Source organism: Hyaena hyaena, unplaced genomic scaffold (genome assembly GCF_003009895.1).
Source record: "Hyaena hyaena isolate Hyena2069 unplaced genomic scaffold, ASM300989v1 scaffold_130, whole genome shotgun sequence".
Lineage (NCBI taxonomy): Eukaryota > Metazoa > Chordata > Mammalia > Carnivora > Hyaenidae > Hyaena > Hyaena hyaena.
The window spans coordinates 197309-212273 of NW_024080762.1; the positions used below are offsets into that span (position 1 = coordinate 197309).

Genomic DNA, 14965 nt, shown 5'->3' on the forward strand with positions numbered 1-14965 from the left:
AAGAAGTCGAACAAGCTGTTAGGTATTAATGATTACCACTAACATTCAGGCCTTAGGCAGGTCACGCCTCTCTTTGCCTGGGTTCCCCTACCCACAAAATGAGCGCAATCATTTTATAAGGATCCCTTGTTATGAGGCTCCCTAATTAAATGGGGTATGTGGCTTATGGTTATGATGGGGCAGAATGGCTGCATCCCACCAAAGCTTCCATTAGCTGACAATCTTCGCCTCACCCCAGGCAGCCCTGTAGCCCTGCATATAGAGCTGTCTGCAGGATGGCCTTCATCCAAGGATACGTGCCAACCTTTTGGTCACTCACACACCTAACGTCTTGGAGAATATCGTTTTCATTTCCGTCATCAAGTTGCCATATTTGTAGTCCCTATGTTTGCTTGAAAGCTCAGTCTGGAACCACCAGCTGTCTGGTTCATGTAGAAAGCGTGAGACTGCTTTGGCTTGCAAGCGTGAGGGTCCTGGTGAGTGATCCTTCCTCCGGGTTCCCCAAGCTCTATCTTTGAATCACGTCAGATTACCGGGACTGTTTACTTGGCTTCTCACAATGTCACCCCACAGACACTTCCCAGGATGTGTGCTCTGAGTCAGGGATGAGCCAAGCTACAGAAACTCCTTTGTTAGCCAAGGATTGACGGTGCTCCTAGCAGTACCAAAAACACCGTTAAAACGTGCGTCTCTCAATTGCATACAACCCGCAGTGACCACGCTGCCAGGGCACTTTGCGGGCTCCTTTCCTGCGGGTCCTTTTGCTATGCAGCCAGTTGTCCTCTTCCTTGCTCCTCTGATAGACTAGGGTGTGAACTTGGTGAAAATGGGGACTAGCTTTCACCTGAGTTTCATTGCCTGTGTGAAAACCTGGTACCCAGCAGGTACTCAATAAATGTTCGCTGCATAAAAATGCTTCTTAAGATTCTTCATGAAAGTTAACACATGACGACTTCCTTGTAGGACTTAGTGTCTATGGATGCGCAGTTACGCATTTCATAGAATCTTCAGGCCCTGAGATTCTATGAAACCAAAACAAGGTCAAAATGCTGGAGGAGGCGGAGGAGAAGCGCAGAAAAGGAGGACATTTCAAGCGGCGGGAGCACGAGAGGCAGGAAGGACAAGGTAGCATCCGACACGCGGAGCACATCACTATGCCTGGAAGATTAAAACGTAAGGTTGAAGAGGGAGGTTGGAGTCAGATGCCTGTAGGGGTCTAAGGCCAATGACCAGAAAGAATAACAGGACTTCGATGAGAGACCACGAAAGGAAGGCGTAAAAAACGCGGTGGTGCATCAAATTCTGCGGCCAGTAGCTCCAACAAATGAAAAGCAGGGTGAGAGTCCCCAATATATTGTGTCCCCAAAGCGTCGTCTTATTTAAGCGCGCTCCCGTTTCACAGAAGGTAGGCTGAATGCACACTACTCGGTTCCTCAGGGCCGAGGGAGTGGAGGAGCCCCGCCTCGCTCCGTCACGTGGCCAGAAGCGCCGTTGGCACGTGATCCATCCAGCTCTAGGCCAATCAGCCTCCGCAGGGGCGGGACGCAGAGCCTGAGGGGCGGCAGCAACCGTCGAGGCCGCTTCTTCTCGCGAGCCTTGCCGCCGTTGCTCCTTAGCCGCCCACGGCCCGCAGGGAAGATCTCGCGAGGCTTGGGCGCTGCGGCGGTAGGAGGAGGACGGAGAAGGACGGAGCCTAGCTGTTGCTGCCTCCCTCGCTCACTCCTTCGCGCACTCGCCCGCCCCCTCCCTCCCTCCCCTCCCTTCCCCGGCCCCGGCTCCGGCCCCGGCCCCGGCCCATTCGCTGTTCGGTCTTCCGCAGGGAGGATGTCGGGCTCGTCGCTCCCCAGCGCCCTGGCCCTCTCCCTGTTGCTGGTCTCCGGCTCCCTCCTCCCAGGGCCAGGCGCCGCTCAGAACGGTAAGTGGGGCGCCGGGGGCGGGCCGGGCGGGGGCTGAGAGACGCCGGCGACCGGAGCAGGCCGTCCCGGGCCCGAGGAGGTGTCGGAGCAAGGGGAAGAGGGCCGGTCGAAACTGAGGGGCTGCGGACCCGAGAGGAGATGCCGGTCTGGAGTTCCAAGAGGCGCGGGTGTGAGAACCGAGGCGCCGGTCCGAGAGGTGGGGGCGTCCGTTAGGAGCCTGAGGTGTTGCAGACTTCGAGGCTCCACGCCTTGTGGCTCGTCACTCCGAGTCTGGGAGGGGACACCCAGGAAGCCGACGCGAGGAGCTGGAGTAGCGGGGGCGGATGGGGAGGGGGCGCAGCTTTCAAAGAAGGCGGTCGAAAGCAGGTGTTTGTGGTTAAGGCGACGGCAGTGGTGTCAGGCTGCCCGAGAGAGCGGGGGTCCCGGGCGCTGGGGTCATCGGGGATTCTAAGGGAGCCCCGCGAGACCGGTGACATCCTTAAAAAAAAAATAAGGGAGACTTTGGGGGGGGGGAGGGGAGTCCTGAAGAATACCGAGCAGAGTACTAGAGCCCCGAGGAGGGGTAAAGACTCCGGGAACCTTGGATATGGAGGTGGAGGGAAGGTAGGTGGAATGCTAAGGTAGTGGGTTGACTGCAGTAAGGGATCTGGAAGGAGAAGCATCTGGGGCTCTCAACGAGATGGGGGAAGAGGGCTGGGTTTGCTAAGGAGGGTGGAGTGTTGGGCATTCTGGGGTAGCGGTTGGGAGAGCAAAAAGGAGTGTCTAAATAAGGAGAGGAAAAAGGAGCTGAGGATGGGGAGAAGGGGTTGAAAGTGAGGCAGGGGAATACGTATCCGAGCACTAAGGGTGTCTGCTTAGAGAGGTGGGGGTGAGGCGAAGGCAGAAAATAAGGGAAGGGAGTAAAAGGCTGGAAGCCGGGGGTGTAATGTTGGTGTGCAGTGTGGAGGATATATTAGGGAGGGGAGGAGCGGAGTTGTGGCGAGTGCTGGAGGGTACTGGGTAGGCCTTTGGGAAGGAACACGTAAACTGGGAACTGCCCTGGTTGTGACCGAATCAGTGACTGAAGACAAGGCGGTGGAGGAAGTGGGCTTTTAAGATCGCAAAGTTTCAGGGCGGAACGGCCATCGTTTCTGAGGAACATAGAAGTCGTTCCCGAGGTGTGTGCAGGGGGTAGTGGAAACGGAATTAAGTTTTGAACCGCAGCGCTTCAGAGAAGATGGAGAGGAATCGTGAGGAACCACGGTGATGGGGGATCTGGACCAAAAAAAAAAAGAAAAAAAGATTCTGACTGCTCGTGAGGACTTGTGTTACAATTCAGCTGCCGAATTGATCTTCCAGCGGTGAAAAGTCTTGTGAGCTAGTTTCTGCTCTTGTGGAAAACAGCCTTTACAGTATTTTTTATAGGAAAGAACTTATGAGAAGTCCGTGCTAGAGAGTGAACTATAAATTATTTTTGCTAATCCCGCAGTGTCTTCATTATGCTAGAACAACTTAAAATTACTCTTGTTAGAATAGTTGAAATTTAATGGTTTTCTTTTTTTAATTTTTATGAAACTGAAAAAAAGGGCTTTTTTTTTTTTTTTTTTTTTTAAAAGAGCCGGTAGAGTTAAGCATTCTGAGAGTCTCGGCTTAAATGCTGAAGATTACAGTGAAAATACATCGATAAAGGCTTGAAAAACCATTATCAGTTAAATACAAGTGTTGTAACAGATTGCACTAATCAAATCTTATGTATGCTTCACGGCCTTGAATTATCACTGCAGGGGTCAGGAAGGAAATACTCTTCTGTCTCTAGAGTTGAATATGTGGAGTCTGTTGGGTATTTTTTCAATTTCCTCCAAAGCATGTGGCTGCTTTGGAAGGCAGGGTAGAGTTAGTCTGATTTGTGTCATCAGTTTTTAGTCTGCATTAATGATGTGCCTTAAAGGAGCCCAGTACTAGTTTCACCTGTTTGATTTGTGGAACCAACATTGTTTCATTTGGCACAAGAGGTGACAGTTTCTTGATCTTTAACATGTTTAATCTCCGGGCTGTGGCTTTGCTTCTTTCAATGATTTATAATACGGTGAAATTGTAGTTTCTTAGCAACTAAAGCAAGGTTTTTGGATAGGCCTACCAAAGACTCAACTGGCTATTCTCAGCAGTATGTGTTCTAAATACAGCATAGTGCAGCTTTTCCTTGAAATGAGCTTGAATTCAGTCATATGACATGACTGGTGAAGTGAAGCTGAGCTTGTACTTGACCCAAATGAATGTAAATTGATTTGAGGGAAAAAAATGACTTGTTTTTTTTGAGTTTGAGTCCATATAGGTAAGGATGCCATTTTATAGCTTTCTATAACATATTGTAAAGATTTATGCTTTCAACTTGTAATAGTCTGACCGCCTGTCGTGGAGTTTGTATTTTCTTATCTAGTGCATCAGAAATGAATACTATGCTCTGTATGATATCAAAATGTTATTTATTTAAAATGCTGGCTTAGGGAAAAAAAACCAACCCTAAGTGTTTCTGGATTATATGTGTGGTAGTTTAGATTGAGTATAAATGTTTTTCAAAAAGTCTCTTTCATCATTCCTAAAATGAAGAATTTGGACCCTCAAGGTCTCTTACTTCTCACCCATTACCATAGAGACTCCAGGCTTTTACTCAGATAGACTTTGTTTCTCATCCAGATATTTAGACTTGGTAGGACTACAGCTGAAATTAAAATCCTTAGTTACAGTGTTGTGTTTTTTCTGTGTGTATCAAGAAAGGTGTAATTCATTTTAAAGGAAGAAACTTGTTTTAAAGGTGGGGAATGGGCTAAATGGGTGATGGGTATTAAGGAGGGCACTTGTGATGAGCCCTGGTTGTTATAAGTGATGAATCCTATATGTTAACTGATTAAAATTTAAATAAAAACTTGAAAAGAAAAAATTTCTCAAAAAAGTAACCCTTTGATAAGACAGTCCAGAGCTTTAGACTTTAAAATTAAAATTGAATGAGTGTAAGCCAGGTGTCATTATATGGTGATCAAGAACGCAGACCTGTGTTTGAGTCCAACCCTTTTAGCTAAGTGATCTTGGAGTAAAGTGCTTATCACTTCCAAATCTCATTTTTACCATCTGTAAATTGGAATTTATAATAATGCCAGTCTCCTAGGGAATGATGCGAAGATTAAATGAGGTAATGGCCCTAAAGCACTTAGATTTCTGCCTGGCATATAGAGAATGAGTTTCAACAGGGAGTGAATTTTTACTATATGTAACATATGTTGCTATATGTTACTGTATGTGCCATATGCTATATTATGTAGTAGAACAGTACTATATGTACTAAATGTTTGCTCACTATAGTGTTAGTTGTTACTGTTATTATCCTTTAAGTAGATTGACTATTTTTCTTCATGAATATGTTGAACACTTGTTACTTAATATTGTTCATTATCTTGAATAAAGTAAAGTAGGCCATTTTGAAGGCCCTCAACAGAGAGATTTGCACTTGAGCTTATGTAACTTTAAGTGCCTCTGCAATTGCAAATTCTGGTGAGTAAGTTTATATTTCCATTTCATTGTCTGGGAGATTTCATGCTTTTTCTTTCAGTGAACTAAATACTTTTCATATGGGCTAGGTAGAATCTAGAATATTTTCATAGAATCCCATTGTTGTGATAAAGAGAAGTGGGATGTAGTGCCTGGCACACAGTAGGAGTGTTGGAGGTGTTAACTGATGAGTGAATGTGGAATGGGGTGTAAAAATGTAATATATTCATATTGAAAATATAATATTGGATAATTAACACTGCTTAGTGGGAGAAAATAAGGAGCCTAATGAATTTTATTAATGAGCGAAATATTAAGAAACTATTTTGCTTGGGTGATACTGGGTAGTTGTGAACATTGTGATTTGTAACAATGCCAGTATTTGAAATAGATGATTCACAAATCTTTTTCTTTTCTGCCAAGTGCTATTTGCTTCAGTGGTTTTGCAGTTTTCTGAGTACGTTTTTAGACACATATTTGCTATTGATTGTGCATCTCTTCTTTGGGTGCACTGGAATGAGTGACAGAAGACAGATGTACCTACAGCAGTGGCACAAAAGACATGCCAGATGTCAAGCAACACATCTTAACATAATTAATCTAAATAAGGTTTTAAATGACCAGAAGAAATAGTTTGCTTTGCAGTAAAGCATTTCCTAAGGAGATTATAAGCCTCTAGTCTCTTAGGCAGCTGACAAAAGTGTCACTACTGATGTTGTGGAGCACCTACGCATGAGAAATTGGTCCTGGTTTGGGGTGGAAAGGTCCTGTTACTAAGTCAGGATTGGTCCTGTGCTCTTAGTTTTTGTTATTCAAGGTTACTAGATTCAATTTAGAGATGCAAATGGGTTTTTGTGTTGTGAGACTTAATAGAGCTGACTTGCTAATATACCAGGTGTTAAAACAACAAAAGGAAATAAAAGCCATTAAATATAAATGTGCTCCAGAGTCCAAACATTTGCCAAAAATTAGGATTGAAGATCATTACGTATCTGACTTTGAGTGAGTTATACCAATGTTCCTGAGGAGTTAGACTGTTGGGTCTTGAAGGAATCCCTTTCTTGTTCTCAGTACAATTTTGATATGAAACATTTTCTCTAGTGGAGCATATTTTTAGACATTGGCAAAAGGCAAAATGTTACTGTTTTGCCTTTTTCTTTTTTAAAATAAAAGTAATTGTTTAACTGCATCTGCAGAGATGAACAGTGTGACCAAGTAAGTGCTGTGACAATTTGAACATTTTCTCATTTACTTAGTTTGAGGTATTTTCAAAGTGAGGTGTATGTAAAATCTGATACTTGCTGGATCTGTGCAAAGGTTTTTGTCTGCAAGACAATTTGGGAAGGTAACAAGTAGCTAATATCTATACAAATAAAGTATGTAGAAAAACAATGAATGACTATGTTGGATATCATGTATTCAGTAAAGCTTTGGGTAAAATTGTGCAGAGAAGTTTTGGAAGGGGTGAATTCTGTGAAAAATTTTCTGCATCTGTTCATTTTTTGTTTACAGTGAGAGCACAGTCTGGACAAGATCAGAAATAGAGAATGAAGTTAGTTGTAAGAGAAAGGGAAAGGCAAGAAAAGCTGCAGTAGTACAAGGCGAAAAGTAGGATGTAAGACTGAAAAATAAATATTTATTTGAGGAGCATCTGGAAAAATAGAATCTGTCAGAAAGAATACAACAGGAACCTCTAAAGTAAATTCATACATCAACATTTTTTTAAAAAATGGTGCAAAATCTCCTCCTGTGAACAATTGGCTTGACTTTCAGTCTGCCTCTTAATTTAAAAAAAAAAAAATTTATTTTAGAGAGAGAGAGTGCAAGTAGGGGAGGGGCAGAGAGAGAAGGAGGCACAGAAGCTGAGGCAGGATATGGGCTCTGACCCATCATCACAGAGCCCACCGGCACGGGGCTCTAATGCTCAGAAGCTCTGATGAGATCATGTCCTGAGCTGAAGTCAGACCCTTAGCCAACTGAGCCACCCAGGCACCCCTCAGTGTGCCTCTTTAAATCAAACATTATTGTATTGTTTTACATGAATTGTTAAAACTACCATTGATGACATACATGGAGTTTGTTTTTTTAATGTTTTTATTTTATTTTTGAGAGATAGAGTGTGAGCAAGGAAGGGGCAGAGAGCGAGAGGGAGACACAGAATCTGAAGCAGACTCCAGGCTGTAAGCTGTCGGCATAGAACCTGATGCAAGGCTCAAACTCATGGATGGTGAGATCATGGCCTGAGCTGAAGTTGGATGCCCAACTTCCCAACCTGATACCAACCTGGATGCCCAACCTGAGCCACCCAGGCACCCCTGATGACATGGAATTTAATTGTAAACACCTTAGATAATGCATTTTTAAACTTGTTTGTGAGGTTTTTGTAGATTTTTTTTTTTCCAGAAATCTGATTTTAGTTGGTAAGGATTAGCTTTGGGAAGGCAAGAAATAGACCTCACCAGTTATTCATTTATTTATTATTTATTTATTTATTTGTGTGTGTGTGTATGTGTATTATATATGTTTCTCACTGAGCTTAAAATGAAATACTGCAGTGATCTTATGTAAAAACATGATTTCTGCATAAAACATCTGTTTTTCAAGAATTCAGTTTAGACAGAGTCCAGATTTATACCTTCCTAATTCTAATTTACTATGTTATGTGAAACTGAAAGTAGATCTAACTTTTTTGTCTGTTTTTATGTAGATACAAAGATATACATTAATCAAACCTAATTAACTTGAGGTTAATTTTACCTGATTGCCTAGAACTTTTAATTGGTCTATCTGTGTAGAAATGGGGTTTAAAGAATTTCATAAGTATTTGTATACAGTAAGTTAGTGGGAGACATATTTAATGTTCCTCACCCACCTGCTGGTTTTTTGTTTCATTTGTTTTTGTTAAAACAAATGAATGTTTTTGTTAATTTTAAAAACCCAGTCCTATCTCTTCATTAAAACAGATTGTGGTCAGCTTTAATGGAAACAATCTTATATTAAGTTACTTGTACTAAAAAGTTGTGAATGGTATTTTGCATTTCTGAAAACAATTATGGAATGCATTAAGACTGGCTTTCTTTCCAGATAATCTCAATTGCTAGAAGCTTATGGTGTGTTTTAGGAATTTTCCAGAAATATATCAGTTTAAATATGCTTTGCTTCTCTTTGTTATACCTTAGTTTATATTGTTGTTACACCCAAGTATTCCTCCATACAGTGAGATATAAATGAGACAATGTGAAATCACTCTGAAAGCGTCAGGGTTCTATATATTATACAAGATTCTATTATCAGAAAATATTAAGTTCCAAAATGTAGCAGTTGTTTAAATCATATCCAAATGTATACTCACATTCTAAAAGTGATTAAATATAAAATACAAGACAGAAGGTCAAGTCATTTTCTTTTTTTTTTTTCTTTTTTCTTTTTTTTTTTTTTACAAATAGTTTATTGGGTCAAGTCATTTTCTAATAGAATACTAACAAGGCAAAATGTTCCATATGCATGATACAGAAAAAAAAAAAAGAGTGTACTTGTGTATATCAATTGTTAGGACGTTGATTCTTTTCTTCCTGATAGAGCATTTGAAAACCACTTTTACTAGATGATGTGTAAATTCCCTTCCATTCCTAAAATTACACAGTTCTATTGACCTTACAACTTGGAGGCTCAAGGGACAGAATACTTTGTTTTACTAAGTTTTTAGAAATTTACATTTTGGAAATAAGAAAAATTGACACTGAGGCATGCACTGCTTTGAAATCCCAACTGCCTGTAAACTTACTTCAGACATTTGTAGTTTTTATTTCAAGGAAGGCAGAATGGTGTAATAGAGAACATATATTAAACTCACTGGGAAAATTGACAGTGTGAATCAAACATTTTAAAAAATGAAAATCACTGCCAGGTAGGTAGATACTTTGTGTTCTGTTGGTTGAAAGGTAGTTGACTGGGGCACCAGGGTGACTTAGTTGGACTTTGGTTTAGGTCATGACGTCATGGTTCCTGGGTTCAGGTCCTGCACTGGGCTCTGTGCTGACAGCTCAGAGCCTGGAGCCTGCTTCAGATTCTGTGTCTCCCTCTCTCTCACTGCTCCTGCCCCCCCCCCCCCCGTTTTCTCTCTAAAAAATAAACAAACATTAAAAAAAAAATAAACGTATTTGACTTTTTTTTTTTAATATTTTTATTTATTTCTAGGGGAGAGAGAGAGAGAGAGACAGCGTGAGCAGGGGAGGGTCAGAGCAAGAGGGAGACAAAGAATCTGAAACAGGCTCTAGGCTCTGAGCTGGCAGTCAGCACAGAGCCCGACGCGGGGCTCGAACCCACGAACCGCGAGATCATGACCTAAGTGAAAGTCGGACGCTTAACCAACTAAGCCACCCAGGCGCCCCAAACGTATTTGACTCTTGTAGAAGCAGTGAAGAGAAAACGAAGCACACTAAACAATCGTATTATCCTTTGAAGAGGTTTGTTTTCTATTTATGACTTCATTTCTCCGGTCTTAGTATTTTTTTAGATCTCTAAACCTTTCCATTATAGTTGAACAAGGCAATCCAAGTATTACCAGAATTAAATCTGAGGAAGTTCCTAGGTAGATAGTCCTTAGAAACAGTGTGTTGAAAGTCTCAAAAAATTTTTTAAATGTTTATTTTTGAGAGAGGCAGAGAGAGCAAGCAGGGGAGGGGTAGAGAGAGAGGGAGATACAGTCTGAAGCCGACTCCAGGCTCTGAGCTGTCAGCACAAAGCCAGACATAGGGCTGGAACTCACGAACCATGAGATCATGACCTGAGGCAAGGTTGGAAGCTTAACCAACTGAGCCACCCAGGTGCCCCTTAAAAGTCTCAGTTTATATATTTATTCATTATTCTTCTTTGTATTTGTTAGGTATGTCTGTTTCCTTGCTTTTTAAAAAATGTTTTTGTTAGAATGTCAAACATATAAAAAGTAGAGTGAGTAATGTAATAAACTCCCATATATTCATTATCTAGTTTCAAGTGTTATCAACTACATCCTTGCTGCTTATTAATTTAAAAATAACCTGATAATTAACATTACAAATTAAAATTTTCTAGTTGCTGAAATGTACTTAGTAGGGATTAGCTTATATAAGTAAAATAGAAATAATTTGGTTCACATTTAATTATGTTGAAATGATTCTAAAAATATAAAAGCTCTTTAGAAAAAGGCTTTCACACTTTAGTTTGTGACCCAGATGGTGAAATAGATTTTATTTATGACTAAGATGTGTAAATATGTGACATTCTGTACAATAATGTCTGCACTCTAATGTATAAGAAGAAAACTATTGTGACCTTCTGGCTCCATCCATAGTTCATTAATGGGTGGTAAGACTCCTATTTGAAAAACAGCATTTTCTGATATGGAGTAGTTTTGAGTTGTTTTTATTTTTTATATGCCATGTTAGGCTGGAACAATCTGATGATTTTTATAAACACCGTAAGGATTGTTCACAAGGTATCTGTCAGTAATATCAACATATACTGTTACTAGTAACTATTAATGAGGAAAATATAGCAATGTTGAGTTAGTACATTAGCCATTACTTGTATAATACTGATTTCCCCCCCTATTTGGACATAGGGGAAGCTACAGCAATTTGAATATCATAATCAAGGCATAAGTTTTGTGGTATGTTTAGTTGTCCTTTTAAATTAGAACTTCTGTTCCTTATTCCTTAGCCCTTGCCTTCGAATTACTGGTTGAGTACAGGGTTGATAGCTCTACCTGTTAACAGCTGAATGCTTACTCTGTTGTTTGAGGCACTTTGCTGGGGAGTACAGAGTGACTTGAGCATTGGCCACAGGAAGGGAGGGAGAAAGAAAGAAGCATCACAGAAGAATCATTAGCCTTTCACATTTAAGATCCTAGAGTAGCAAGTTTATTTTCTCATTTTTAGACATTGCTTGGAGGGAAAAAAGGCGAACAGTATGTCCTTGTTCTGTTTTGCCAACTATTGGAATACTTTCTTTTTCCCCTCCTTCCTTCCAAGGACCTTCTTTTTAAAGTAATCTCTACACCCGACATGGGGCTTGAACTCACAACCCTGAGATCAAGAATCATATGTTCTACTGAAGGAGCCAGTGAGGCACCCCTGAAATACTTTTCAGTCCTAGGTTGAAGGAATATGCTACAGTTAATTTAGGATTTTTTTCAGTTATATAAGTTTAGCAGATTGGAAACCATTGTGGAACACCTGGAAAAAGTGGCATAGTAGCTTCAGCATTGAAATTCTATTCATTAATGCTGAACATCAAATCATCACCAAGGAAGATGAAATAAATGGTCTTAATGCAAACCAGGAAACTGCTACCTAGAAAAAAGCAGCTATAAAGAGGTTTCAGATAACTTGCTGGGAACTGTCCTTGAATTACCCTTAGACAAATTAACCTAGTGATCACATATCAAAATTATGGAACTACTAACAGTGTTACTGTTTTCTTACTAGGATAGAACTTCAAATAATTATGAACACTTTCTGTCCACATTTAAGGTAAAATGCAGATAATTATACACTGATGGAAGCATAAGACTTAGGAAAAAAGCCTGAAGGATCTAAATTTAGGAAAAGGGAACACTAGTGGGATGTGACTATCTATTAATATCTTCAAGGTAGCAGTGTAAATGAAGTAAGGGAATTAGGCAGTCTCCAAAGATGGATGGGCTGCATGAAAGAGCAGTGGCCTAGAGCACAAGGAAATTGTATAGGTTTAGTAATAAGATTTTAAAGAAACTAGCAAAATAGTTATTTGCACTTATTGTCAGTGCCATTGTAAGTAGGACAAAGCACTGGTTGAGAGGAGAGAGATCTCATAAAACAAAAGGGAGGATCTCTAGTACTTGCTTAGGAGCTCAATAATAGAAGAACAAACCTTTATGGACATGAATATAAAATGAAGTGGGATGTCTAGAAGTTTCTAAGGGTCAGAAATTATTTTGTTTCCAACACTAATGTTCTATGATTCTGAATTCAAGAAAAATGATAGGTTAACTTTAGAATCCATTAAAGTAGCTTTTAATGCATTAAAAAAACCCCTTTTTTCGGAGAAAGAGGTGGAGAGATGGTGGGGCGGGGGGGAGGCGCAGAGAATCTCAAGCAGGCACCACACTCAGCTCGGAGCCCAGTGGAGGCTCAATTCCATGCCGCTGGGATTGTGACCTAAGCCAAAATCAAGAGTCAGTAGCAATCAAAAAGAATGAAATCTTGCCATTTGCAACAATGTGCATGGAACTAGAGTGTATCATGCTAAACAAAAGAAGTCATTCAGAGAAAGACAAATAATATGATTTCACTCATATGAGGTATTTAAGAAACGAAACAGATGAACATAGCAGAAGGGAAGCAAATATAAGATAAAGACAGGGAGACAAACAATAAGAGATTCTTAAATACAGAGAACAAAGTGAGGGTTGCTGGTGGGGTGTTCTTTGGGTCAGAGGATGGGCTAAACAGGTGATGGACCTTAAGGAGGGCACCTTGTTGAGATGAGCACTGGGTATTATATGAAAGTGATGAATCACTAAATTCTCTTCCTGAAATCGATATTACACTATGTTAACTAACTTGGATTTAAATTTTAAAAAAAGGAGAAAAGGAGGAAAAGGGGGGAAAAAACAAGAGTGGGATGCTTAATTGACTAAGCCACCCAGGTGCCCCTAAAGTAGCTTTTAGGATCTGCCTGTAATGCTGAAAACAGGCTTCTGTTTGTTATATCCTTTATAAACAACTTTTTAAATTTAGTTATCAAAAACCTACACTATGAAACTTTTCCAATGTGTGTTTTACACATGGAAGCATAAGCTTCGTAAGAGTTCATTCACTAGCCTGCATGGAACCTAGTAAAAGCTTAACCTTTGGCTCTTAGAAATTAGGCTTTGTCTTTTATATGGTAAATATCAGTTATTAAGAAAGACTTATCAACAGGAAAAGAACACTTACAGACTCTTCATTGGTCAAAATTCTGCTGTGATAGAAGCCCTCCCTTGTTCTTTGAGTGGGAGCTAGTGCTGTAATACTTTGGTAGAGGTGGGAGCTCACTTTAATTCACAGTGTAAGGTTGCCAGATAAAATGCAGGATGCCCAGTTTATATTTGTATTTCAGATAAACAATGAGGAATTTTTATTTGCTAAGTCTAGCAACACTAGAAGAATGTCCTTTTTTCTTCCTATTTTGGTTTGCCATTTAGAATTTAAGTAACAAAGAGTCTTGTAATTTGGTGAGTTTGAAATTTTTTTAAAGTTTATTTGAGAGAGAGAGAGAAAGAGAAAGAGCACGAGCACGCAGGGGAAGAGCAGAGAGAGAGGGAGGGAGAGAGAGTATCCCAAGCAGGGGATTTGATACGGGGCTCGAACTCACGAACTGTGAGACCAAGACCTGAGCAGAAACCACAAGTTGTATGCTTAACCGACTGAGCCACCCAGGTGCCTCAAAAGAAATCTTTTTTTTTTTTTTTTTTTTAATTTCTAGGAAAGAGAGAGAGACAGCGTGAGCAGGGGAGGGTCAGAGAGAGAGAGAGTCACAGACTGAAATAGGCTCCAGGCTCTGAGCTGGCAGTCAGCCACAGAGTCCCACGCGGGGCTCGAACCCACGAACCGCGAGATCATGACCTAAGCGAAAGTCGGACGCTTAACCGCCTAAGCCACCCAGGTGCCCCAAAAGAAATCTTTTTAAAGTAGATTTAATGTGACCAAAATTGTATTATATTGCAAATTTTATATGAGAAAATATAGTTTAGAATCGTGGGTTTTTTTTTTTTTTTTTTTGTTTTTTTACACTTTTTTTTTTTTTCTTTAATTCTATTATATTTGATAGGGTATGTTTTTTTATTCNTTTTTTTTTTTTTTTTTTGGTTTCATCACACTTCTATATATGTTCTTCAATTCTATTATATTTGATAGGGTATGTTTTTTTATTCTCTAAAAATTGAAGCTATTTTCAGGAAGGATGTGAACAGAAGGTCTCAGGTTGGATTTTTTAGCAATTCCTTTCCTCTACCTAAAGTATTTTAAAATTTAGGGCACCATTGCCTGAGGCTATGTGACAAACTTGATTCTGGGGCTGTTAGTTCAAAGAGTGTCCTTCAGATTTTACTCTGGAATAAATTTGCATTATTGGCTTGGAAGAAGAGAAAGGTATGAATGAAGATATGACACACCCTTTTCCTTCTAGTGGGTTCAGAGTAATTTTCACTTGCTGAGTTACAGCCAGCTGATGTAGAGAGTCAGAAAGTAGATGTTAGCTCTGCAGTCTAGGGATGTGATTTCTTTACAGTTAAATTTTATTTATTTTAAAAAATACTTTTTGAGAGAGAACACGTGCAGAAGTGTGCGCGCGCTCACTCACACTCATTCGCGGGGGAGGGGCAGAGAGAGAAGGGGAGGCACAGAACCTGAAGCAGGCTCCAGGCTCTCAGCTGTCGGCACAAAGCCTGACATGGGGCTCAAACCCAAGAACCATGAGATCATGACCTGAGCTGAAGTCAGATGCCTAACTGACTGAGCCATGCA

At 40.5% G+C, this 14965-nt stretch overlaps 1 protein-coding gene across 2 annotated transcripts in view; it reads left to right on the forward strand.

Annotated features, from left to right (window-relative positions):
* Window positions 1-1661: 1661 nt before the first annotated feature.
* Window positions 1662-14965, forward strand: part of NPTN (neuroplastin) — an 80362-nt gene continuing 67058 nt past the window's right edge. For both annotated transcript variants that reach the window (XM_039237835.1, XM_039237836.1), the window contains exon 1: window positions 1662-1915. In XM_039237835.1, coding sequence (XP_039093766.1) covers window positions 1825-1915 — 91 coding nt within the window. In that variant the 5' untranslated portion in view covers window positions 1662-1824. The remainder of the gene's footprint in view (window positions 1916-14965) is intronic.